General features: G+C 40.5%; 1 protein-coding gene across 4 annotated transcripts; it reads right to left on the bottom strand.

Moving 5' to 3' along the window:
• Positions 1 to 657: 657 nt before the first annotated feature.
• On the bottom strand, positions 658 to 24,098 carry LOC121328892 (beta-catenin-interacting protein 1). 4 transcript variants are annotated; one of them, XM_041274030.1, is made up of 5 exons: positions 23,943 to 24,098; positions 21,832 to 21,865; positions 16,849 to 16,963; positions 16,131 to 16,221; positions 11,033 to 12,979 (listed from the first exon to the last, which is right to left on the bottom strand). In XM_041274030.1, exons 3-5 carry the CDS (start codon positions 16,942 to 16,944, stop codon positions 12,870 to 12,872), a joined length of 297 nt encoding a protein of 98 aa, XP_041129964.1. In that variant the 5' UTR covers positions 16,945 to 16,963; positions 21,832 to 21,865; positions 23,943 to 24,098; the 3' UTR covers positions 11,033 to 12,869. The 4 variants fall into 4 exon arrangements, with proteins under 4 accessions (XP_041129965.1, XP_041129964.1, XP_041129963.1 ...); XM_041274031.1 differs by lacking the exons at positions 11,033 to 12,979; positions 21,832 to 21,865 and adding an exon at positions 658 to 2,850 and having other exon boundaries at positions 23,943 to 24,081; XM_041274028.1 differs by lacking the exon at positions 21,832 to 21,865 and having other exon boundaries at positions 11,035 to 12,979; positions 23,943 to 24,095.
• Between the last annotated feature and the right edge of the window lie 1,816 nt (positions 24,099 to 25,914).

Genomic DNA, 25,914 nt, shown 5'->3' on the forward strand with positions numbered 1-25,914 from the left:
GACTCCCAGGAATTCATACAGGCAGAATTAGAAAACACGTAGCAGGCTTTAAAAGGAGTTGATTAAAAATACATATACAGAACACCAGAACAGTCAAGTCTTGAAAGCATCCCTTTTCTTTTTCAGTGTAATAATGTGCCTGGTCCTTGCACCCAGTTTCCCAGCTGGACAGACAGATGCACAAGGTCACGTGGCTTAGCAGAGATTCGATTTACCTGCCTCACAGTCCACTGCTCTAGCCATTAGATCATGCACACCCACTTCAGCCACATTTCATTAGGTTTATTAAGTTGGTTTTTCCAGTGGACATGTGGGTATCAAGACTGAGGTATCACCACAATCAGCAGCCCCCTAAGGGTTCTGAAGACATGGTCATTGGCATTTTACAAACTTCTTATTCCAAAATCTACAATAAAATCACTTTAAAATACAGTTTAATTATGTATCACAAAGGCAGAGGTGTGCAGCGCTCTGTAGTATATTGCAGTGACTTCACTTACTAACACACCAGCGTAGCAGTATTTCAGATGATGTCATGTTTTACACAGTTACAGGTTTCTGGACCACTCTTGCTGTATAGAGGGTAATGTAGCTAGAAAGGCTACTGCAATTTGTCTGTCAAGATGCAACATAAAAAGGTCAGAAGCAAAACTTCCATTTTCTGTTTCTCCCTTTAATGTCAGTGTAGCAAAAACCAAAAAAAAAAACTTTGCCCTTTTCCATGTGGCGACCAGTTTCAACCCTTTCCATCCTAGCATGCTAATACTGAAGTCAACTCCAGCTCACCGCATGGGAATCAAACCAAAAGATGGCTTCTGTCATCCCTACAAATCAAGGGGTAGGGCGGCTTCTCATTTGATTCTACCATCCTGTCACTAGAAAACGTTATTTGATACATTAAGATGGAAAGGATACAATGGAGTGATCAAAGCCAATTGTATTAAAATAATAATGATCATGGGCTAATGTAGCATTATAGCCTTTATCCCAGATAGAAGCATGGCTTCATTTGCAGCACCCAGCCACACGTAATAAACTGATACCTTTTCTGCAAAGATGCTTTTGGCGTCTGCCCCTAGGACTATCACCACCCATTCCAAACCGAATACCTGAAAGTGAGGCTAAGGGATCATGGAGTAATTACATAGCTCAATCAAAAACACAGGCATGCCGCGGGTCGCCTTGTTTTAAACATTTCAACAATTGTACAGCCAAGGTAGGACTAGAAATACAAGTACATGTTTTAAAACTTGAAGTTCTGTTAAAAACAAATACAACAATGCATAGCAAATCAATACAAAAGCGAAAACAGTAACACGTGATCAGAACTGTCATGTGACACTTTAACTATCAGGTGTTCTGGCAGCTGATTCTAATTGAGTTCCAGCGCTTTTTAAAAGCTCCACTTCAGACGGATTAATTATTGACAAACACTACTGGATATGGAAATGCACAACTCAATACAATCAAGACAATGCTTTTTAAGACCCGACAGGTCCATAACATAAAAACCAGGCATGCTACTTTTTAGAACATTAAAAGCTACCTATATTTAAAAGTGAAACAAATTGGGTACAGAAAAAGACAAAAAAATAAAACACATTAAGCATTGATTGGGCAATATTACAACTTATTTTTTAAGAAGCTTAAAAGATTCCAGTTAAACAGCAAGCGTATTCACTGCACCTACAAATTCGCTTTAATATAAAAAGAGATCTCTTCTGAAGGCTGTTTTAAAAATAGATCTAACACTGATCTGTAGTTATATAAGGGCGTGATACTTGCAAGAGATGCTTTAAACTCACAGGATATTAGCATTCACACATTAGAATAATTGTCATATAGGGAAACAGAGTTTCCCGGACACAACAGGGTTAAAACTCAATTTAAGAATGTTCTGTTAATTCCGTAAGGTGAGTTCCAGTGAACAGCGCCAGCTTTCAGAGTTTAACAATCACAATCAAAGTAACCCGTTTGTATTGCATATTTGTTTCAGAACTAGGCTCCCCAACACTTTGCCGAATGCATGTCCTATTTAGTTAATTGCTGCATTTCTTTCGCAACGATGTATGGAAAAACTGCTATCCTAGAACAGTAAAATAAAGAAAGCTTATAATAAATTAGACCACGTAGACAAATCCTCAGTTTCAGGTTGCCCTGTTTCAATCCTGCAAGGCTAAAACACATGAGCATGGCAGGGACCACTTCATTCATTTCCCATATATTTTTTCTGTACAACAGATTTAATAATTATACAATAGACAGCAATCTTAAAATGACAGCGGCACAGGTATTAAATCTCTTCTAGTGTGACGTTTGGAGTGTTACTTAAATTGAATTATGTTCTGTCAAGCGCAGCTTTTTTAAATACAAAAAAAACACCATCAGCATCAAACCTAGCAGAGTTCCTTTAAACAAATCCTTGAACAAAAATGCAAAGAATGCAACTGGGATCAGAGAAGCACAGACATGTGTGGCAGACACAACTTTCACAGTCCATCCACCCATCCAACCACTAAACAAAAAAAAAATACAGTCAAATTGAATTGCAGGGATTTGTTCCTTTCAGCCAATAACAAAAAAGCAAAAAAGCAAAACAAAAAAACAGGTTAGTCCGTTCCCTTGTCCTGCAGAAGCCTGCCCATCGCAGATGTGCGAGGCCTCCCAGACAGATGGCTGTGACGTCACTGTTCAGGAAGGCGAGGGATTGGTTTGTGCTCTGGAATCCTCCTCTCTCCGGCTGGCTCCGCCTTTCTGCAGTGGTCGTGCTGTCAAGCTTCGTCGCTGTGACTCACTGCCTCCGGTCCTCCGTTTCAGATCTGGAGAATGCCATCACCACGTCCTCAGCACCTGTGAGAAGAAGAGATTGGTAAACCATCACTAAGCCGACTGCGTGCCGGGCCCAGCTTATCCGTAACAAGTGTGCAAAGGAGCCGAGCTCCCAACTTTGTGGAACGCAAAATAACAGGTGCAGATTATAGCATTACTAAGGAAAGTAGAAAGCAATTTTCAAGATAAATCTCATCTGACAAACATTTCAACATTTGCAGATTAATTTCAAAACCCCAATTCAATTGGGCTGTTACCGACAAAGAAAACAGAACTGCAATCTGATGACACCTGTAACATTTCCAGACATGTTCTTTTTCACAGCTTAATGAGAACTTGTTGCCAAGTGTCCTGTATTGCACAGGCAGACAGGGAGCTCTTGTAATTGTAGTGTAGTAAAGCACAGTGAAAAGCATAGGTAAGCATTGTAAAGTACAGAGAGGTATAGTAAACCATGGTATATGCATAGTATAACCATGGGAACAAACGTGGTTAAAGTGCAAAAATACTATGGTAACCTTTTCTAAAGTCGTCCCCACCACAGCAAGTACTGTTCCCATGTTTCTTAGTTCTACTTCTCACTATGCTGTTTAATATTCCCTGCAACAGAGTGATAGCAACAGCAAAGCCAATCCAAGGTATGTAAAGCATCATCACTTAAGCAGCCCGATTTGATCAGGTCAGCCTTTCCCACCTATTGATTAGCTGTCAGCAGCGCTCGATAAATTTCACTCTCTTGCCTCGTATATCTGTCCTGCTTCAGTGAGATATTACCGCGGTTTGGAAATTAAGCCAGAAAACAAAAAGCAAAAAGACAATCGATTAATGATTTGAACCAGCCTTTCCAAGCTGGTTATTCCCTGACTCCTTATACACAATTCAATTGATAAACTAAGTTAGGAATAACTGAACTAATAGTACAGTACTGCAGAAATATTACTTGTCAATTGCACTGCAAGAATGAAAAACACCTGCTCATAATTGCACCTTTTTTTTTCAAATGTTATAGTTTCACTTAAGCCAAATATGAAAAGATATACTGTGTTAATTTAGTTTCGGGGTGCACAGGGAATTGCAAGTGCACCTCAAATTAAACCAGCTTCTGCAGAATGGCCTTTTGAACTGCGCTCATCATCAAACCCCCAGAACGGTCACAGAATACACAGCGTGCCTGAAACCATGGTAAGAGGTGGGTGGGAGCAGGGAGGCTGTGCGAGAAAGAGAAGCCATACTCAATTTACATTAAGGCAGTGAGCCATTTCACTTTCGTCTCTGCAAATGCAGAGATACTAAACCGTTTAGAAGAACATTTATTTTTTCCATTTGCAGCCTCTGATCGAAACAGATTTTAACATGCCAGCACTTCTCTCAGTTCTGCAAACATGTAAATTTGTCAGTATTAATGTGCAATGCTATAGAGAAAATTCAGTCATGCTTGCACCTTGTTATGTTATCCCCCATGACAGTGTGTGTAAATGTAGAGATACACAAGACAGTGCTAGAAACCTTTTGTTGTCAAAAGACAGAACTATTGTAAAATGTCTGCATCACAGACAGCTGGACAGTTTTGGTTTCTCTGAAGCAGAAAGAAAAATGCCTGCTCCATCAGCCTGGATTCAGAGCAGCTCTTTGATGTATTGCTTTGCAACCAACAACACTCTCCACTGAACAGGTTTACGTGACCTCAACCCCTGACCCGAGAAGTCTAAATCTAAATTGACATTTCCAAGCATGAAGTACGGAATTCTCCTCCAAACAGAATGAAACTCCCTCTGTCTATTAAAAACGCTTCAAGACAGTCAGTTATGTTTTATAGATCAAAAAAAGAATGCAACTGGTTTAAACTCTATAGAAGGGCAGATCATTTCAAATAAGTCTATACAGTAGCAAGAACCTCAAAGTGAATTCTACAGTAATCTAGTAAAGAAAACGAGGTCCCTGTTTAAATTAAATTCAAGTTAAATTAATATTTGTTATAAATGCGTAGGTTCACAGTAGCATTTTTGGTTTATGGGATAATAGAAGATGGAATAATAACAATAATAATAATAATAATAATAATAGATAGGGTTAATAAAATAGAAAATGTATTGCTTTCACATCAGCCATAAAGCGCTGAGGATGACGATTAAGAGGAGAACGTACAGGAAAATTAATTTCTCACAACTGACAGGTGTGCACTTGCATATCATCACTTTTATTAACCTGTACTCTTCTGGAGTACACAGTACCCCCTGGTGCTCAACTGTTGTAAATGCAATGTATTTATTTATTTTGTTAACAGTACACCACACCACCAGATGGTCAAAATGATGTAAATGCAGCGAGAGGCCATTCTCTAGATAAGCAAAGCCTCTGTGAACTCTGCAATGCAGTCTCTATGCACTAAACTCTGTATAACATAACACAGGAGGTTTGGAATGTACTGTAGGCTGGATGACTGGTGGCTGGTAGCTGCTACTCTACCAGCAGTGCCAGGATTATTTCATTGAGATAAATGATATACGAGCCTGCCAGAGCCAGTCACAGCAGTGCAAGGCAGTAAAGGATAGCAGATGCTATGACAATGTGATGTCACCTCTACAGTCGAGCCAGATTTGCAATGTCCTGTTCCCCTGTTCCCCAGCCACGTCGCCACAGCTCAGATACAAGGAAGCCGCAGAGTTAGGAGATCTTATGTCGCTAGGGTGTTGATTCCTGGGAAGCGGGGCTGCAAGACGCAGCATGTCCTTCTGGTATGCTTGACAGCATTCCTATCGTCTGTGCACGGTTTCAATACACCCATAGGCCGTCCAGGAAAGTTAGCTCTTAAAGCCTCCTTTAGGTATTGCACCCCTTTCTTTTCTGGATTTGCATGACAAAAACATATTCCAAAAGTCCTTAGACTTGTATACTTTTTACTTCAGAGATTACTATTGAGTGTTTAAAATTACGGAGGCTATCAATCTTCTTACAATATTAGAACCCTTTATATTTCAAACCTTAAATCCCTATTACATATGGAACACAAACTTGCATAACCAAGATACATAGATATACAGTGCTGCACAGGTCACACTCAGCGAGTCAAGACGACTAGAATAAATTAAACCAATTAACTAGAACTCAACAGCCTCTCTCTGCCCCTGCCCCATCCTTAGGAAAAAGCACTGGAGTCTCTCTCCATGAAGCTCAGGCCTTAAATATCCCCCCAGCCAGAACACTGAGCAGCGTCACCTAGCAACGGCTGCAAATCAGATTACATCATCAACTGGATGACTGCTAAGCCCTGAGAACCAGCAGCTGGTAGGGTTTCTAACTTTGATTATTCATTTTTTTTCTCTCTCATTATTTAAAATAATAAGTTTTTTTTTTTTTTTTTTTTTTTTTTTTTTAAAAGATGTAATTAACCTTTCTAAATCAAGCCCTGATGTTTCTTTAAAAGCAGCCCCTCTCCCCCATTTAAATATAATGCTTTTTCTTTCTAAAAGTAACTATGCAACAGCAATTTAAAGATTTTTTTGCTTGTTCCTGTACATTTGTTAGTGGCATTTCTCCTGAATAAATGGTTAATAAGCCATACAGATGCTCTGCCCTTTCCTCTTAAGTTGTGTGTTTGCATACCTCCCCAGGATACACACATTGTACAGCACCACAAGGGCTGGACTGTGGCAACCTTTACACAGGGTTTAGAGAATTACCAGCCTCCTTTCGAGTACAGAATTTCAGCACCAGTGTGACTCTCCTACTGCATGGCAGGGCAGAGTCATGAAGGGTCTTCACCATTAACCAGCATGTTGCATCTCCAACAGCTAAGCACGGCTAAACTGCAGAAAAACTATTTTGTCCAAAACGTCCCGAAATAAAAAACAACACAAATTGAAGTCTGAATTGTACAGCTTCTCTACATATAGTGCCACGGACGCATTCGCTTCAACACCGCGCGCATGCAGTGTTCTTTCAGATCTGTGGCAGTCATAGCAGATCTAGTAAAAGACTCCTGATTCCCAGAGGCGACAGCACAGTTGAAGTCAAAGGGTAGCACTGAATGGGACTAATTATTTGTTGTTTGAGCCTCACTACTCGGCCATGGGCTAGCGTGTGGTGTCGTCTGACATCCCTTGCCTTTCCAAACAAGCCAAGGTTGTTCATACATAGTTCTTCAAATCTTTTGTATCTAGAATTAGGCTACATGTTAAAGAGCTGTAAAAATCTTTTCAACGGGCTGTCCGTGCTGCTGCAGAATGACTATAAAACTCGACACTTACAGGATTAGGTGTTATCTCTTTCTTTCCTTCCTATCACACCACCTCTCCCACACAGACATGCAAGTCCAATGGTATCGTTTTTCCTAGGTCTTGTGCTGCAAGACGCAATGCTGTAGCAGACTCTTAAAGACTTTAAACTATCTCACGCATTAAATATTGAAAATAGTCAAAAAAAAAAAAAAAAAAAAAAGGATTTTTGGACACAAATATGTATTTTTCCCATTGCCTTGTAAGGGAAGAAAATGGCATCCTCATATGAGGTCATCATGCATTTGCATCTTCCATATACCCCCCATATAAAGATTTTTTTTTTTTTTTAATCCGTCCCCATATGAAGTCGCCATGCATGAAACAAACGGCAGCTTTACATACTTTCTTAAACTATCCTGCCACCACACTGCATTAGGATCCCACATAACACCACTTTAAGTCCTATGTACAGGAAATGTTTCAGGTGGGGTCTGAATATCTGTCGTACTAGAAATTAAATCTACAGGGCTGTAAACAGAACTGGTATTTCCAATTACTTTTTTAAAGCTAATTAAAAGCGAGAAATGTTTAAAATGTTACCAATTTACATGAACGTTACAGCACACTCGGCTTCAAAGAATTAGCTAACTGTAGCATCTACTTATTTTTTTCTGATTTTCTAACGTCTTTCTAAACAATTAGGACCAAACAAAAACTAAAACTGGAAGTGCTGTTTCACATATCTCTCTCGTTAAAGATTCGCATTTCTAATTAGCTCAGTTAAACATATAAAAAACAACATATGCCTTTTATCAAGTCTGATTACACCCACCTAAGTGCAAGTACATGCGAGACCTCTGGTTCATCAGAGCACCTCTGCTTGTTAGTCTTGTAACAAGTCTTCTGCATGAAACCTGAAACACACGAGGCCCCCGCACTCCTACATTACAAGAGTAATAAACAACATTGTATCTGCTTATTGCCAGAATGATTCTATTTTAACAATCATACCAGCTCAAGCACTGTTACTGTACTATCCCACCGTTTTCCACAACTCCATTTCAACTGCAGGATGCGTGGGCTGCTAGCACCTTGGTGAGCAGTTCAGGGATAGAAATAAGACTCCTATTGCATAGCAGTTCCATGTTTTACTAGGAACTTGATTAGCCACAGTGTGTAGGTAACAAGCTGAGGTGTGTCTTATTAAACAGGAATGTTACATGATGGCAGTCTTATTTCCATCCATGCAGCTAGTTGCAATACTTGCATAAGTGTAGAGTGAAGCTTTACACTGAAGACATTGACAAAGAGATTTTGCAGTGATGAAATGCAAAAGCTCCCAGTTAACTGTGTTTGTGCTGGACAGATCTCTCATTCAATTTGACCGATGGTTCAGGTCCCTGGTGCTTTGTACTCAAAGTCCACAGAGCTGCTTCCTAATGCCCAAATGCAATTAAGTGTTTGAAGCTTAATCCAGTTTTTTAGGTGAGCGAGATCAACTTGAAAAGTGCAAAGCAGAGACGATCTTCTGATTGACAGTCACACACCACAATGAGCTTGGAAGCAGCTATTTATACTAAGTGTCAGAACTTGATCTGGATTCATTTTCAACTGAGAAACAGGAATACATACTTTTAAATTGATTAATTCCACAATTTGTTAACTAAACCTGTCTATAAACTCAGTTGCCGCTCCCTCTAGCTGAAAGTTTTGTCATTGGAACGTACCGATGTGTAGCCATTAAGGAGTAAATGCAGAGTGAGGTTTCATTTATTTTTTAAATATAGCAATTGAAAGGGGAGACAACAGAAAAACAAATGTGTCTATTGCAAAACTGGCAAACAAGCAAGACTTATTATTGCCATATTCATACAGCGCACTGCTTCCAGACACATTAGCAAGGATTATTAAAGAGATACATTTCCTTGACAATTCTTATCGTGTCTGGATGCATCTGTGAACTGTACACACTGGATCGCCGTATCTATTATACAAACAGCTTTACTCCTGCATTCATCTCTTGTTTTCTATCAAATCTGATTCTGTTTAAATGAGGCTTAATTGCCACTTGGGTCTTCCCTGGTAACATAAACAAAACAAAAGCACTAATGGTGTAAATGCTAAACAATGAGGAAAGGGTTTTTAGAATCTATTTTAATAAGTTCTCAGCTGGTCCAGGATAAGGGAGCTACATGATCTACAGGGGGGTGGGGATCAGGTTTAAATCCCAATCTGGCATGGGTGATCAAAGCTCTACTTACACTGAAGAACATGGCACAGCAAGTTTCTGCTCACACATCAGGGATAGTGTGAGGCTGGCTGTACGACTGCACAATAAAATAATCTTTCGTACCTGGGATGTTCTGCCATCGTTAAATGACTTCTCCAGTGTCACCTGCAAGTGCTTCTTTTCAAAATGTGCCTCAGTCTCCTCTAGCAAAACAAGCAGATTTCGTCCACCAGGCAATGATGGAAGCCAACGTATCTTTCGGATTATCAGTAGACAATGTTAATACAAGGCAGTCATTTGTTCTTTCATCTCTGTTTCTGTGGAAGTGTGTGTTTGGGAACAAAGTGAAGCTCTTACGAAGAATGTATTGTATTGTATTTATGCAGCACCTGGATCAATACCTCTAGTCTTCACTACACCAGAGGAGCTTGGTTTACATCACATCCATAGACGCCATGTGGGATCAATAGAGGAGAATGTTGAGGCATCAGATCATGTAACATGGGGGGAAAACACACTGTAAAAACTTAGATCAGTATTATTCCCTTTGCTGGTATAAATTAAGCATTTCCAACACGTCAACTGCACTTGTATTTGATTTGTTTAAATAAACAGCAAGATTGATCAGAGACATTGCCAAACCAACAGCTTACATTTTGAGGTGAGCATGTCTGGGATCTAGGTTTTGCTCAGTCAAGTAAAAAAAAACAGGACATGAAGTGTTGAAAGTTTATTTGCCCTTCAGCCAGAAAAACATACTGGCTTCCTTACCATGTTTACAGGAAGCATGTCCCTCGCCGATGCTGTACACTTCTAGTAATTACCAACCATACCAACATTACTTTTAAAACACCACCTTAACAGGGCACGCCAGTCCAGCAAACGCTTGCAAAATTGTGAACGGGCACCAGCCTTTAAGGAGCAAGTGAAGACGTGCTCTGTGTGATGTACAGAAAGTGTGCCACTTTAACCCAGAACCAACAAAGAGATGAGCAGTTTCCAACTTGAGAATGAGCACATTCATTTGTGTGACAATCACTCTGCACATGAGAAAAAATGACAGAGTGCTCCTTTCTTTAATCCAATGCAAAAGGGGTTACCTTCTTCAATAGCCCCTCATGCATAGCACATCAGATGTTCGTGTGAGCGCTTTGTGAGCCAAGGAGAACCCTATCAGATGTTTGCACTTGTTTCACCTGGAACGGTAAATTAGCCCAGACATCATAAATGACCCTGCATTCAAGGTACTGTAATACCTTGATTTGAACATGCTGATGCCTCAAAGGTGTGCTCCAGACAGCATCCAGCACCCATAAGAAGTATTTTGCAAAAATGAGCTAACTGAATCCTACCCAACTAGATAACCCAGAGAACGGCAATGCTTATTCACTTCCCGACACAGTTGAATACATTTCCAGACAAATGTTTTTTGAGCTTGATGCAAATTCCTGAATGACTATGGTCACCTGCAGGGCTTTTTGCTTGCAAATACAATATGCATTCTGAGGCTGTCCTGCACTTGTGTCAAGCAGACTGGGGCATTGCACAGAGTCTAATAGTCTAATCAGTATTCACTTTGAAGCTTGTTCAGGCCGTGCCCGAGAGAAAGAGAAAAAAACAAAACCTAAAAAATAAAAAACACCCACACAGCAAAACTTGCAGGCTGACCGCAGGAAGCGATTTATTACCAGGCAGCAGAAAAGCAAGTCTAAAAGAAAAAAGGTGAAAAATGAAACGTCTCCCACTATCAGTTCGTAATTACCATGCCAGCTTCGCTCCTGTCTTGTTAATGAGATGCTGCGTGTCTGTCTTAGCCATCCTGCTGCTCCTCCGAACCACAGGAGACTTGACTGGGCTATGGTGATTAGCGTCGCCATGGAAACCCTTCAACCGCTGCCTTTCTTGCTCAGTAAGATAGTTATACTGTCTGATCAAGATCAGCTGCACTGGGGTTCAAACTGGAGGGTAGCATCGGACCAAGTTCTCTTTAACCCAATTACTCCCCAGTTGCACATACAGGCTAACTTCACTATAACGAACCCCCATGGGACCTGGAGAAATGTTCGTTCTATCAGGGTGTTCACTATAATAGGGGTTGTCATTTTTCTCTATCAGGATAATGACAACGGAAAATTTGAATTGATCAATAATATATAGTATTATGAAGATTTCCCCTTTTCTTTTCTCTTGAAAAAACTATCCAGCACAGATTGCTCCTCACGCCTGTTGCCTGGTTGCAGTTCATGTGAAGGTGACGGACAGGCAACAATTGCATTCGTCATGCATGATTCGTACTACAATAGGTCACCTTTGAATTAGCGTTACCTTTCAATTAGTCAGCCGTGGTCTTTGTTTTCACTGAGAGATTAACACACTTGACACTAGAGAAAGTTCAGTGTCAGTCAGCACTGAGATCGTTGTATCCGGGTTGATCCTGTATGTGATTGTTCTAATTGGGCTAATTTGCATTGAACAAAAATCAGTTCTAGCTGTTGGGATCGTTAAAAACGGGTGATCGTTATAAGAAGGGTTCGTTATAATGAAGTCAGCCTGTATTGCATGAATATATTGGGATATCAGATTATGTAATACACGCTCTTTATAATGACCTTTGTTCAATTTCTGTCCACTTCCCAAAGCTAACGATCACAATCCAAGATGTTCATTTATTCTTTTTAAAAGGCGGCTTTATATGCACAGTTAAACTAACATATTAGCATGGCATTCTAATGTGCAGAACATTTTTGGCCCACAATGCATTACATTTTTCAAGAAAACTCAAAGAGGTTTAAAATCAATGAAATGTTTTATTTCTCTTTTACTGCTGAAGTTAGCGTTTTGGGGTTTTAATGCTAAATAAAAAGTGACGGAGAGAGTCTTATGATGACTGATTACAAACGCTCCCAGTATGGGTGTGCCGATACTCGTACTTCCTTTAAGAAGTATTAAATTATATTAAATCTGTTGATTTCGAAACAGAAAAGGCTGTCCTTCCCTCACTTTTACAATGAGTACTGATCAATGGCAATTAAACTTTCACGTAAACTTTTCTAAAAGCTGACTGGAACACATTTTCCTCTCATTATTATTTCTGCATCAAGGCCGTAAACTAAAATTAAAATATTCAGGTGTACACAAATTAGCAGTTTAAAAAAAAACAAAACACAAAACAAAACTACTAAACCTAGTAGAATATGCTGATCACACCAACATCATACCGCTGAGATTAAAAATGTATTGCAATTCATTTAACATGTGCATGAATGCTAATCAGTCAATTAAAAATCTCTCATAAAACTATAAAACTTTATAGGCTTTTCAACAAGCGTGCTGCTTATGCAAACCATGTCATATCTGATAGCTAATGTTTTCTAACGAGAAACACAAAGCATGAAACAGAATCTGGATTTCCAAGCTGTGTTTGACTTATCATAGAACGGTCACTGGTGCTGGCTGCCCCAAACATCCTTTCAGCTAGGTCCAGTCCAAGGTCTGCATTCCAATAACTTTTACAGCATTCAGCATTCAGGCTTCATTATTATCAGTGCTGCACTGTGTTCTGTTAAGAATGTCTTTGTTCTTGTAATCTCCAGTTAGAGCCTCACATATTGTTCTGCAACCCAATGCGACAGCACTGCTCGATACATACGGTCATGTTTGTGCAGCATACCCACGGTGCATTGAAGGGGACAAGATTCCTGCTCTGGAGGTCGACAGAAGAGAACCACAGCGTTAGGGTCAATTCCAATTCCTTTTTTAAATCCATTCCAAGTTTCAATTCCAACACATCACTGATCAGCATTAGCAATATTCTGTTAAAATAGGCTTCTCACCACAGCAACACTTAACTTGAAGTCACTGTCAATCAATTAAATTGGGCTTCAAATGAAAGCAGTTGAACAATCACAACAATTATGATGTCTCAAATACAAATTCCTTCGAAAAAGTAACTGCAAACACATGATTACTGTGTGTGCAGCAGCATAAAGAAGATGCACACTTTTCCCTGTTTAAAAAAGAAATCCTGAATCACGCAAAACGCAGGTTTCCCCCAACTTGACATCATTAACCTTGACAGACAGGAGGCATTGCAATGCAAGCAAGAAAATGTGTAGCAGATCACACCTCATTCTGTTGACGGCGCTGTTTTATGCTCAGCGGATCCTGATTTATGAGTGCAAAACCCTAAGCTGCCTATATGATCATTCGTTTCAGTTCGTGTAGGTCCTCTGCCTTTAGCAAGGAGTACAAAAAATTGACTAAATTAACACTGATTGCGTCTCTAGAACCTCAATAACGCTAGTGAAATGATGTTTAAATCATTATTTCAGAACTAAAGGATTACATTAACAGTGTTTGCAAATCTAACACCATCCTGTTCCTGGTATGGTAAAAGTAAAAAATGAACTGCACACCTACAAGCTTCCAAAAAATGTATTTCTAATATATTTATTATACTGTATCAGATATGCGTAAGCTCAGGTACCAGAATACTGACAGGATTTGCAATCTGCTGTTCGACTTTCCTGTAAAACACTCCATTTGTTTTCATCTCATGACAGAAGCAGTTAATGCGGAGCTGGCAGTAAAAACTTTCATCGGACTCAAAGCACTAATTATGAAATATGAAGACAGGGTGAAATTGGATATCCGTACACATCAATATTCTTCTTTGGATAAAGATGTTTGCATTTGTAATCAAGCCCAGATGTGTCCTGTGTTGCTGACTAACCAGGAAATCCTATACAAAGCCGTGGTTTTCAAAGTCGCTCGTTTTAAGGAATGGCTTGTGAGTCACACAAACACACACACACAAACACACACACACTCCCTGTCTACTCAGACACTGGTCATACTGTAACATCTATAAAATGACTCAGCAAACTGTTATCCAAGAATAAGAAAAGTGTAAACAATTAAGCTTGTCATGTTTATTAACGGATTACTTTAGCCCTGCAATATGAGGAACATGCTCATTTATTTCTAAATAAATAGAACTAAGCTGCTGCAAGTAAGGTTGAATTATCTCTGCACAGTTTGAGACAATGCTTATTGTGGCTTGCTTTCTGCAGGATAATCTGTTTTGCTGCAGTAATGTCATCCTGCCTTACAGTTTCTAAAACCGAAACTGAATCAAATGATCAGTGAATATGGTTTCCCAGAAATGAACTCACAGTAATCTGACCCCACACAATGCAGCCATATAATAGAGAACATTCAATATAAACCGATCCACTGCCCCATTCCCAGAGCAATGTGGCTTCTTAATTCCAAAGCTTACAACATGATGTTAATGTTCATTTCCATAAGAAAGCTGCAAAGGGTTGGATTGCTGAGATTCAGTGGGGACAGTGTATAATTAAGCATTTAAAATTAATTCTTTACAGTGAAAAATAAATCTGGCAGAATATTGATAAGATCTGCCCAAAGAAGCTAATCCAAGCACTGACCTTCCTGCTACAGCAATGACACACAAGGCCCAGCGTGACTACTGAAATGCTCTGCGTATTATTTCTATGTAAACAGCGCCCCCTGCTGACTTCCACCAAGTAACACATTTATGATTATTTTGAGCCGGCTGGTTTCTAAGCAAGTGTTTTTTGTTTTTTTTTGATTTTTTTTAATTATTCAAAATCGACAGTTTATTTCAGGGATGGAAATAAGACAGCAGCATTGACAGCACTGCACAGCAGCTTGATCCATTCCTTGATCCATTCCTGGTTTTACTATGATTTTAATAGAACACACCTGTGCTGGTTACCTATCCACTGTGGCTAATCAAGCTTGAAGTAAAACCTGGAATGTGTGAAACTGCTCTGCAATATGAGTCTTATTTCCATCCCTGTATTAAAATAAATAAATACCCTGTAGTAAATTAATGTAAAACCAAATATATTAACATAAGAACCCTTTCAACCTGACACCTAAAAACATAGGACAGAAGTTTAGTCTTGAAAGATTCTCCTAATCAAGATAATGATATAATTATGAATCTGGCTGTATATAAAAGAAATCAGCAATCAAACACACACCCAAACTGATTCACAATGTAATAATGCTGCTCAGCCTAGGGGCTGGGAAGGTTGGCTTGATCAGTCATCTATTGTGCAAACAGGTAAGTGGGAATACTAAACACTGGCTTTTAATCTTACTGTACTTGAGAAAATACCATCACTAGATTTATTGTGGCAACACAGACATTCATTTCAATATTAAAAGTTACAAATGGCACCAATACAAAGTCTTACAAAGGGTTTGTTTGCCTTTTTTGTCTTTGTAGCTGTCAATACAATAACTTGCCAAGAGATTTTTAAATGGACATGCAGCTTTGGTTCTTGTCACTCTATGCCAAAGATTCTTCGACAAACTAGCGAAAGCTCTCAGCAAGCTCATGGTGTACAGCGTTTCACTCTGTCATGTGAACTCATGGTACATACTGTACAAAACCGGCTGCTCCTAGCTGTCTGTCAAAGTGCCAGAATGTCAATCGCACTCATGCAAACATTCATTTTGCATCTTGAGTGCAGATTTGAATTTGTTTTCACTTGCCCGTAAAAGTGGTGCGCTTCCTTACCAGGAGAAGCAAGAGAGTGCTGAAGCGCTTACCCTGGAGCTAAGAGAGTGCTGAAGCGCTTACCCTGGAGGGAAGAGAGTGCTGAAGCGCTTACCCTGGAGGGAAGAGAGTGCTGAAGCGCTTACCCTGGAGGGAAGAGAGTGCTGAAGCGCTTACCCTGGAGGGAAGAGAGTGCTGAAGCGCTTACCCTGGAGGGAAGAGAGTGCTGAAGCGCTTACCCTGGAGGGAAGAGAGTGCTGAAGCGCTTACCCTGGAGGTAAGAGAGTGCTGAAGCGCTTACCCTGGTCGATGGGGTGCTGGGGAAGCTGACTCAGCTGGCTGTTCACTACTCCAGAGTAGCTTCGCAGAAAGGCTTCTTCACTTGGGGTCAACTACAGAGGAAACATCCAAACAACTGCCATCAGGTACACATTGGTTTCAAATCCATGGTTACTACCTTAGACACTGTAACAAATAATCATTTGCTGTTGATTCTTTAAGATATACTGAACAGTGGGCATCTGATTAGAAACAGACAGGTGAATCAATCTGGTATGATAATCTTGAATAGCCAACAGACCAAAGCAGCCTCAGCCCAGTCAATCAGGCAGCGTTTAATGCAGCTGATCAGGAGCAAACTGCAAGTTATCATGTTAAGTAGCTTGAAACAGGTTTCAGCTCAATACAAATACATCCATGGCCAAACGTTTTGCATCACCCTATAGAATTAACTCATTTTGCTTCACAAAGTTGAATGAAACCTTTTGCGATATCATTTTGTAGTTTCTTTGACTAAACGTTAAATAAAATATCTAAATGATGTTCTTATAGTTTTGTTCTTTTCAAATGATGTCTCAATCCTAAAATCCTAGGTGGTGCAAAACTTTTGGCCATAGCTGTACGTACCTCTGAAAGGCAAGCGTTTCGTTACAGTACCCTGGGCACTGAAACAGGAAACAGCGTAAAGCTGAAGCTGTGCATATGAAAGAGCTGCGCTGTCCTGGCACAGAGACACTCACGTTGGATCCCATCTTCTTCAGCATGAGCAGGACTCGCACCTTCTGCTCGATGTACATCTCCTCGGGAGTCTTCCCGGGGGCAGAGTCACTGTTCATCGCCCCAGCGCCTGTGACCCTGAAACAGCAAGGACAGGAACAGTGACAACTCCACAGCTCTTCCTGCTGGCTTCTACTGAAGGAGCTTTATATAACCTGCACAGACTCAAAACACAAGCCAGTCATGACATGTACTGTGCACAGAGGCATTTTCTGAAAGCCAATTTGTTTCTCCATATATGATGTAATCTGTAAAGAACAGCATTTACCCTCAGGAATAGAATGAGACTTGCATTGGACAGTAGTTTGAGCAAAGTCTTATGCTAGCTTGATCTGCCATGGTATAAACTGTGTCCAATTAAGCGCTTAATAAAACCTGCCACTGCTCAAACTGATATGCAGTGGGAGTGTTATTTCCATCTACTGTACTGCACAATCAGTTTGCAAAAATCAACAGACACTGTCACATAAGAAACGTGTACAAGCTAGGGCTTTAAGATGCTGAATGTTTTAATAGTGTAACATGAAATGTAACAGGTCAGATGATAGAATACTAATTTGGCAAAAAAAATGTTTGTTTAAAGTCTCTGTATTTTCAGTGATTAAAATACACGGTATGAATGATCAAGTCAGTTTTTACAGATGATGTTTTCTCAGACCAACCCAAAGTGAGCAGGAAGGACTCAGTGACACTTTGCAGTGGGAACGCGTCTACTGTCCCGAGTAAACAAAGGTCCTTCAGGCAGCTGAAACAACGAGGCAGGTTACTGTAGGAACACAAACACCGTCTCCACCTACTGGGATTACTCCGGGACACTGGAATCTGCTTCTCAACCTTCGTTACTTCCTCGACACTGTTTTGAAAACAGAGTTAATTGACCTGAAACAGATTTGAAATCCAGGGCTCAGATTTCACTGAATTCCCTTTGTGAAAAGAGTTTTTGTAGCTACAGTACTGCAGACATGAATCAGATACAATCTAGATAGAATACCACTGCAGTATCAGGGGTGGAACATATATGTTACCACCCACACTAGCGTATATATACTGGTACCCAGGCTAGTTGCAACCATGCACAGACAGCATGGAGGAGAAATGATCTGAATGCACACTATAAAGTAACAGTATTAACCAACAGCGTGGCTAAAATGACCTTGACATCATGGGTTTGAATTTGATGCTCTTGATTCTTTGAATGGTGCCACCTGGTGACAAAATACTGGTAATGCATAATTATTTTAAAGATATTCAATGACTTTACAAAAGCGATACCTTACATCATCTGCAGTTACTAATACTTAACATATTACCAGATCTTGGTATGTGAGACCTGTTTGATTAAAGCGGGGAAGCATGTTCGTGTTACAAGAAATCAGGTCAATGACTGATATTCAGTTTGGAAGCAGATCGACTGGGTCCCACTCTGCAGAATCACTAAGCTACCCTGCCTCCTTCAAACTGAACAGCCTTGTACTGAAGTGCTTACTATACAGAGTATGCTTTGAGGCTTTACATCAACAAACAGTTTAATTATATACACTGCAGGACCTCAATTGCTGCAGTTATAATCAGAAAAAACAAGTGCCCTGCATACTGGAACAAACACGTGACTCATCAACCTGTTAGTCTTCGAAACAGCTTTCTGTACATTGAAGTTAATCCGTTGCCTTCTGCATTGAAAAATGTGAGAGAGACACCTTCTGTTTGTGGGCGCATGTTTCCTATTTAAAAATGATCGGAATAAAGCTAGGAGATAATCCCAAACACTTGCAGCCAGACAATTACAAGAACAGTGTTATTTTCCAATACAAACAGAGTCATCCACAGTAGCAATGAGTGAAGGCTGAAAGCACTCAGTCCAGCTACAGAAATACCAATAGCATTGCAGTGCTTTTAGATGGCAATGTCTACTCAGTCAGTAAATGTTTTTTTTTGTTTGTTTGTTTAAAGTGCTACTTCAGTATATCTGGAATTGCTTAGTGCTGTAGGAATCAGCAATGAGAAACAGGCCGTGGGACATTCACTTAGAACCGACTCCCATACAGAACAATACTGGGTGCAGTTAACTATATAGACGCGCCTATAAATGTTTTATGTAGGTTTGTGCACAGCCCTCGTTCCTCCCTCACTCTCAGTAATGACTCACTTTCAATCTAAATTAGAATGAAGGTGCAGGCAGTGGAGCCACTTCTCACTATGCAAACGCCACGGGGAAGCAAGAGGTCTTTTATGACAAGTAATACATTACAATGAGTGCTGTTCAATACTGCAGGCTGCAGCTCAGAGTACAGAACATCCCAATACTCAATCTCAGTCTTATAAGTCATAAGTGCTGTACATACAGCAAATCAAACCCTGTAAATTTAATACGTACAGCAATCAGGGTCAATTCCTGTTTTTCAATTCCAATCCCATTTCCACTTCCTTTTTAAAATCAATTCCCAATCCCTTCAAAGGAACTGGAATTCTTTCTTTTTTAGAGACAGCACTGCTGTGACTGGCTTCAAGTGAAAGCAGCTGAACAATTTCACAGAGTAACAGTGACTTCAATGTAAGTAATCTCTCACCACGATGTGAAGCTTATTTTAACAGAACCTTGCTAATCGCAATCGTGTGTTGGAATTGATTAAAAGGGAACGGGAATTGGGAATTCCTAAATCATTTTTCCATGCTGCACTTGAAGGAGCGTAGTATGCACATGTGAATCGCTATTGGGAGTTCAATTCCTTGTACGAAGATTTTCTTTTAAGATGAGAAAGTAGGTACTTTAAGAAAGATGAAATCCATGCTTTAATGAAGGTGCTCAGCAGATTCTGCTATTCAGGATCCATGTGATTTTCTAAGCATATACAATGGTCTGTTTAATATACAGGATTATAGTTCATGGATTTTGTAGAAGCCCTTGGTCTTGATGGTAGTAATGCAAGTGATTAAAGTCCACAGTTAGTAACAATTCTTTGGCAGAAGGAGTGAATAGAAAGGAAAATTGCCATCTGCAAGATACTGTGTGCTTTGTAATGTACTGCAATTTAACAATCTATTTCCCCAGACCAGTGTCAGCGCATACAGTATAATTAATTTACAATGAACTCAAAATTTGAAACCCACTGAAATTGAAAACCTATTCAGCAAAAGTCGCCTCCCTTTTCATTGCAAAGTGCCCACCACTAACCAAATGAATTACCAGGCTGCAAACGCACTAGCATTACAGCGTGAGAGAACATTCAAATAAACTACTTTACAACACAAGCGAGTTGGATCTATGCTGGCCAGGGATTTTACACTTCATTTTGTTCTGTGCCAGTGTAACAGGGCTGGGCACAAACCGGCGAACCCACGCACTGCAAGCAAGTCTCACAGCCAGGTCCGTCCACAGTCATGGTTTTAGAGCTTTTAACCACATCTCACTGTCAGGGGACAGTGCATCACACAACACTGCCCATTATACCAACGGTTTCTCTTTGACCGTACATACATCGAACAGGGAATAAAGCTCACAGAGATGTAAGCGGACAGTTAGCCACAAAGACAAGAGTGGCAGTAGTTAGCACACAGTTGAGAATAGTTAGCACCTCCCACCGATCTTGCAGATAGAAATATGCAGACAGATTTAGACTTAGATTTCAATCCCCGATTTGCCCAGGACTCTCTCTCCCTCCCTGTGTGATCAGATGTGGCCATGTCACTATCCCAAAATAACTGCACATCTCTCCATTAGTAAAACTCGGCAAGGATTACTCATCACACAGAGTAGGCACACATTAGGCCAAGCAAACTGCAGGCTGTGGAAAACACTTAGCTTAGTTAATATCCTGTATATCCTCCTCAGTCACTGTGTGAATAATTGCACCACGTTAAGTTTTCTATCTATGTATATATTTTATAATGCACAGAAGTTTTAGCATAGAGTTCACACAAACTGTTTTAAAATGTCTACAAATTTAAAATGTAAAAATCATGGCTGAAGGTGTTAGAAATGTGGGACTTCTCAATAAGCAAAGATCCAATCCAGCAGCAAGACTGGCAACCACGAGACCCCTGCGACAGCCCCACGCCAGCCTGCTGCAGCAACCTCATTACAGCATCCAGAACTCAGACCCTGGATCCAGCTGTTTCATACCGGAAGCTACCTGTACCGTTTGGTGTAGAAATTCACTTCAATATTCAGGAATTGCCCTGGCAATTTCACAAGCACTGGGACTACAATAGAGCTTGTTTGTTAACTCAAAGGGATGGTGGGACTTTCATTTTAGATTTCTTTATTCTTATATTTGTTTTTCGGGTCCTGGAACTAAATGACTGATTTGTAAATGGGGGTGGCGTTCACAAATACATGAACCAAGAAATATATTTTAAAACCAAATCAGAATTAACGATAGCTAATAAATTGCTCTTTCTAGCTTAAAGATCTATCTATCTATCCATGTTCTTACACTACTTGATCTCATTCCAGATATATAATACTCTCGGATGCACTCAGCGAGACAGTAAGCCTACCCTACAGTGTGCAAATAATAAAACGCACCCAATTACTTTTTAAAGCTAGGAGGGTGTGTCTCCACAGAAATGGGATTTGCAGGGTGCAGAGGTGAGATAGTCGATAGGAAGCTTTATAAACCTGGTGATTCAGGAGGAGGACTTCAATGCCAGCAACCGTGGAAACGAAATCCCTTCCTCAGCACCCCCAGAGCAGCCCAAGAGCTGGAACCCCCCCCCTCCCCTCCCTTCTAATTTAATGACTTGTGACCTTCAACGAGCAGCAGCTGCCGGCTGCATTTGATCGAATCCCCCCGGGGGGGTGGAGAGATGCAACATCCAGAACGTATCTATTTATAGGGAAGGGTTGGGAGTAACAGCACGTTCACTTGCTGAAAGAAAGGAATAAAAAGGCAGCTAGAAAAATGCCATGTCCCATGCTTCAATTTAAGTGTTAGGCTTCAACTGACCTGCTACAGGGGGCAGACGACTCTTCCTCTTTCTCTGCAGAACAATGAAAAACATGCCAAGATTACAGTCCTCTCTTTCCCCTGCACAGCCTGATGTTTCTGTAGCTGACGGGACTCCACACAATAGAGGGATGTGGCTGCTGGTTGGCCCAGCTGCCTCCAGCTTCCCTCACTGAGTGACAAGCTGAGCTTTAGTTATTGCTTTAATTGTTTATTCCTTCCTCCCTCACTCTCCCTGACAGTCCCAGTGAGGTTCAGTGAGGGATGGAACTCCCATCACTTAGCAGTTTGACCCATTCCTGGTTTTACTAGGAGTTTAATAGGACATGCCGGAGCTTGCTGTCTACACACCGTGGTTAATGAATCAGGCAGTTCTTTATTCATGTAAATTATGGATTTTCTTAGTCTAAGCACAGCTTTCAGGACACTCAATTTTATCATAAAGCAGACCTCGTTTACATTCCAGTTTGATTTGTTACACCAAAAGTAGTTTTCGGGCGAGTGTGAATACAAACACTTAGTACTGAAGCTGTGACTACTTTGCACTGTGGCAATGCAATGTTTACAGCCTGTGGACAAACATACTGGTATTTCAGCGTTCAACATTAAAATGAAAAATTGTTCCAAGACATTAGCAATGCAATACTGTAGGGAAATCTGGATCACTCCCATTTCAAAATAGAATCTACACACATACATATATGAAAGTATTCTGCATTATAAGAAATTACATCCCTCACCACCTAACCTCCAGTTATTTTGCAATGCATTATCTTAAATGTTCTGCAACACCAGTATGCTTTGGAGTCGCACCATCTACAGTACTGCGAGTGACTGACCAGCCAAGTATTTAACACTCATGTGGCTAGCACACAATACCAGGCTTAGGCTTCAGCAGTGAACGCGATCTCGCTTTTCAGCAGTAACTGATTCGGGCACTGAGCAAATGTTGTCCCATCCTTTTCAGCTGGCAACAGCTGAGGATCTCTCTTCAACTGTACCAGTTTGTCAGAAGAGATTTCAGCAGTTTAGTGGCTGGGCCATGCACCTGGCCCTTGCCAGCTGAGTCTGTGCCATCCCTGGTGTGCAGTAGTTGGGTTACCAGCAAACCAGCAGAATGTGCTGCGTTTAAGGGAAGCAACTCGGTCTGGGAATAATGCTTCAGTCAGCAACCCCCACACCAAACCCCCTTGCATGGGGTAGACAGTGACAACATAGCCTGGACGTGAACAGACTTTCCAAGTGTGAAAAACAGGCAAGCTTCCAGAAAACTGACCATTGCTAGTTGACTAGATTTTGGGGAGTTTGTACAACTTCTGTTATTAAAGACCATCCCTTAATTCAGTTAACGTGACAGTCTGTCTGACACGTTATAATTACAACTTCTGTACAAATGCAAGATTACCAGTAATATTGTATGAATAAACAACGACGAGTTTTGTTGGCAAGATATGCAAATTACATTACTACGTCAGCATTTGTTGTATTCAGCAAACTGAATAGACACGGACCAGCTGTTTACATGCCGATTAGCTACAGTTAAACTATCAAACTACAGACTAATGAGCTTTGATTCGTTTAAGTAACTGCGATTTCCAAATTCGTTTTTGAGCGGGTGGAAACGATATCACAGCAACGCTGTTGTTTTCTATAATTTTACCCAGCACTGTTTTGCTTTGTAAGCGTAACTTTGCATTAAATCCGAGTCGGAAAATGCATTGTTTTACGAAACAATAAACTACGAGCTTCCTGTGCGAATCTCACACAAACCCTAATCACATGCTGTATCGTCAAGAATTAGTTACAATGCAATCAAATTCCACTGTAAACCTAAAAGCATCGAATTGCACAAACAAAGCGCGATTAAAAAAAATAAGAAGCGCAGTTAAGCGAAAGACTTTCGTACAGATAATACAAAGCGGAGCTGAAACGAGATCCCAAACACAAGAAGTCGGATGGAGGCTGCAGGCAGACAAAAGCCTGGGCTTGAATGAAGTTCCTGTGCAGGCAATATCCAGGTACCGCACCGCTCCAGTGCAACGCTTCTCATTATATCCCTCTGTTAAACGCCGATCCCGACCCTCAAAAGACATGGTAATCTGGACACTCACCACTAATGTTAAGATGCGTCTTCTCCGTGTTTTTATTTGAATGGTGTGTATTGTTGCTGATGGGGAGTCCTGTTTCCGGGGTCACATCCCGACAGTCGGAGAAAGCGGGTTGGAGCTGAAAGACACTGAATCAGTTCCTGCCGGGGCGTGGCGGCTGCCTACCGAGAGGGGGCAGTGTAGTAGCAGAGCTGATGAGAGACTCTCAAGAGGTCTCAAGACCACCCTTCCTAATAATAAATAAATAAATAAATAAATAAAGTAACACCATCTTCTAACTCTTCATAAGCCATGCAGCTAAATCAGCTATTCATGTGGTGGCATTTTATTAACTAAACTGTGCTTCATATGTGTAAGCTAACAGGCTATTTTCACCCATAGCCCTATATTCCAGTTTCCTTTTTCGTGATGTGTACCTTCAGTTGACCTCAGTTTGTCTACATTTCTTAACATTTTCAGACACCACAACCTTGCAAAAAGAAATGGAACAGTTTTTTTTTTCCAGTACAGTGTCTCTGGTGGACCATATGAGTCCGTCTGAACCAGAAAGCACACATTTACAATGAAGATCAGTCCAAATTTTTCTAATGTTAATAAGCGGTAAGAACATTGATTTTAACCCTTTCATGCATGAAATATTCATGACAACTGCAAATAAAGTAGTTTTGGATTAATGATAAATGTATTTTTCAATGAAAATGTTTTAATTTTCTTCCTTTGATTTACTGTATATGGGGAACACACGTCCTCATATAAAGACTAGAAGGGAGTTGTTTTTGTATCTGTCCCTATATAAGGTCGCCATGTATGAAAGGGTTAAACCCTGTATCCAGATTCACCACTTCTGTATAGCAGTCAGCTAAATCCGGTTTAATTCTATAGGAGAAACTACAAGAAAATAAACCGTTCACGAGTGTGCAAGTAAACTGTTCTAGAGAGACATGTGACCATTCCTCAGTGAGTACAGCCTCTAATTACTTCAAGGAAGCTAGTAAGCGTGGGAATGCAGTGCTGCCTGTGCTCCAGAACGGCACACAGAGACATTGCTTTGCTGTAGCTTATTTACTGTGGTGCTCTGTATAAAATTAGCCATGAATGTCTCCTATCGCTTTCCAAGGAACAAATGTCAACCTCCCTTGTTCCCATTAGAGCAGTGCTCAGCATGGGGTCCTCTCTACACCTCGTACTAATTGGGAGATAATTAGAGGCTGAGGAGAGAGATACTCGAGTGTGCTGCAGTTCCACAGCATGCATTTCTCTAATGAGGTTAGTCTGCACTGTGAAGTGAAAAGCTTCACAGCACTGCATACGGGCAGCTGTTACACCTATGACGAGGGGAACAGGTTTCAAGTGTGTCCAGCATTTGTCACTCTGTATAATATGAGATGCAATACCTTCTTTCTCAAGAACCCTTCAGAAAAATCAATAGAACATACAAACGTGCCTGTGCCATGCTTCAGTAGTAAGTGGCATTCATAGTCTGTGTGTAGCAATACTGGTTCATAGAGTGCATGCAGCTGTATTGGAGTCTTCCTATAGAATCTTACTGTTGTGCTGCATTGCAGGTGACGTAACTCTGTGTGCATTGAATGTCTGACACTGCAGCTACCACCTGATGTTTGTAGCCTAAAGGATGCTCAGCTTTCCTGCTGTTGTTTACGCAACCCATAAGTTCAGAATAACTATAAAGGAGCAGAATTCACATATTGCTGGGAGTTATTTTAACAGTGCCTCCAAGGCAGATTATAATAAAAGCTATCTGCTTGACAACTGCTAGGATCCTTTAAGCTACATGTTAAATACTATATATATACACACACACTGTATTTACGAATTGTGGTTCTTCTGTTTGGGCAACAGACCCTTAAAAAAATAACAGTGCTGCTAAAAACTAACTATTATTATTAGCGCCCCCTGGTGCATATTAAAGGTAAAAAACACAATTTGTTTAACAACACCATTTATTAGAATTGAA

This window comes from Polyodon spathula, chromosome 16, assembly GCF_017654505.1.
Source record: "Polyodon spathula isolate WHYD16114869_AA chromosome 16, ASM1765450v1, whole genome shotgun sequence".
NCBI lineage: Eukaryota > Metazoa > Chordata > Actinopteri > Acipenseriformes > Polyodontidae > Polyodon > Polyodon spathula.

Excerpts from the sequence above, each read along its gene's own strand:
- LOC121328892 (XM_041274030.1), bottom strand. The coding sequence starts at position 16,944 with ATGAACAGTGACTCTGCCCCCGGGAAGACTCCCGAGGAGATGTACATC. Across the intron at positions 16,222-16,848 it reads TGAAGAAGATGGGATCCAAC|TTGACCCCAAGTGAAGAAGC; the intron begins GTGAGTGTCTCT and ends TTTCCTCTGTAG. Across the intron at positions 12,980-16,130 it reads CCAGCACCCCATCGACCAGG|AGCAGGAATCTTGTCCCCTT; the intron begins GTAAGCGCTTCA and ends GTCGACCTCCAG.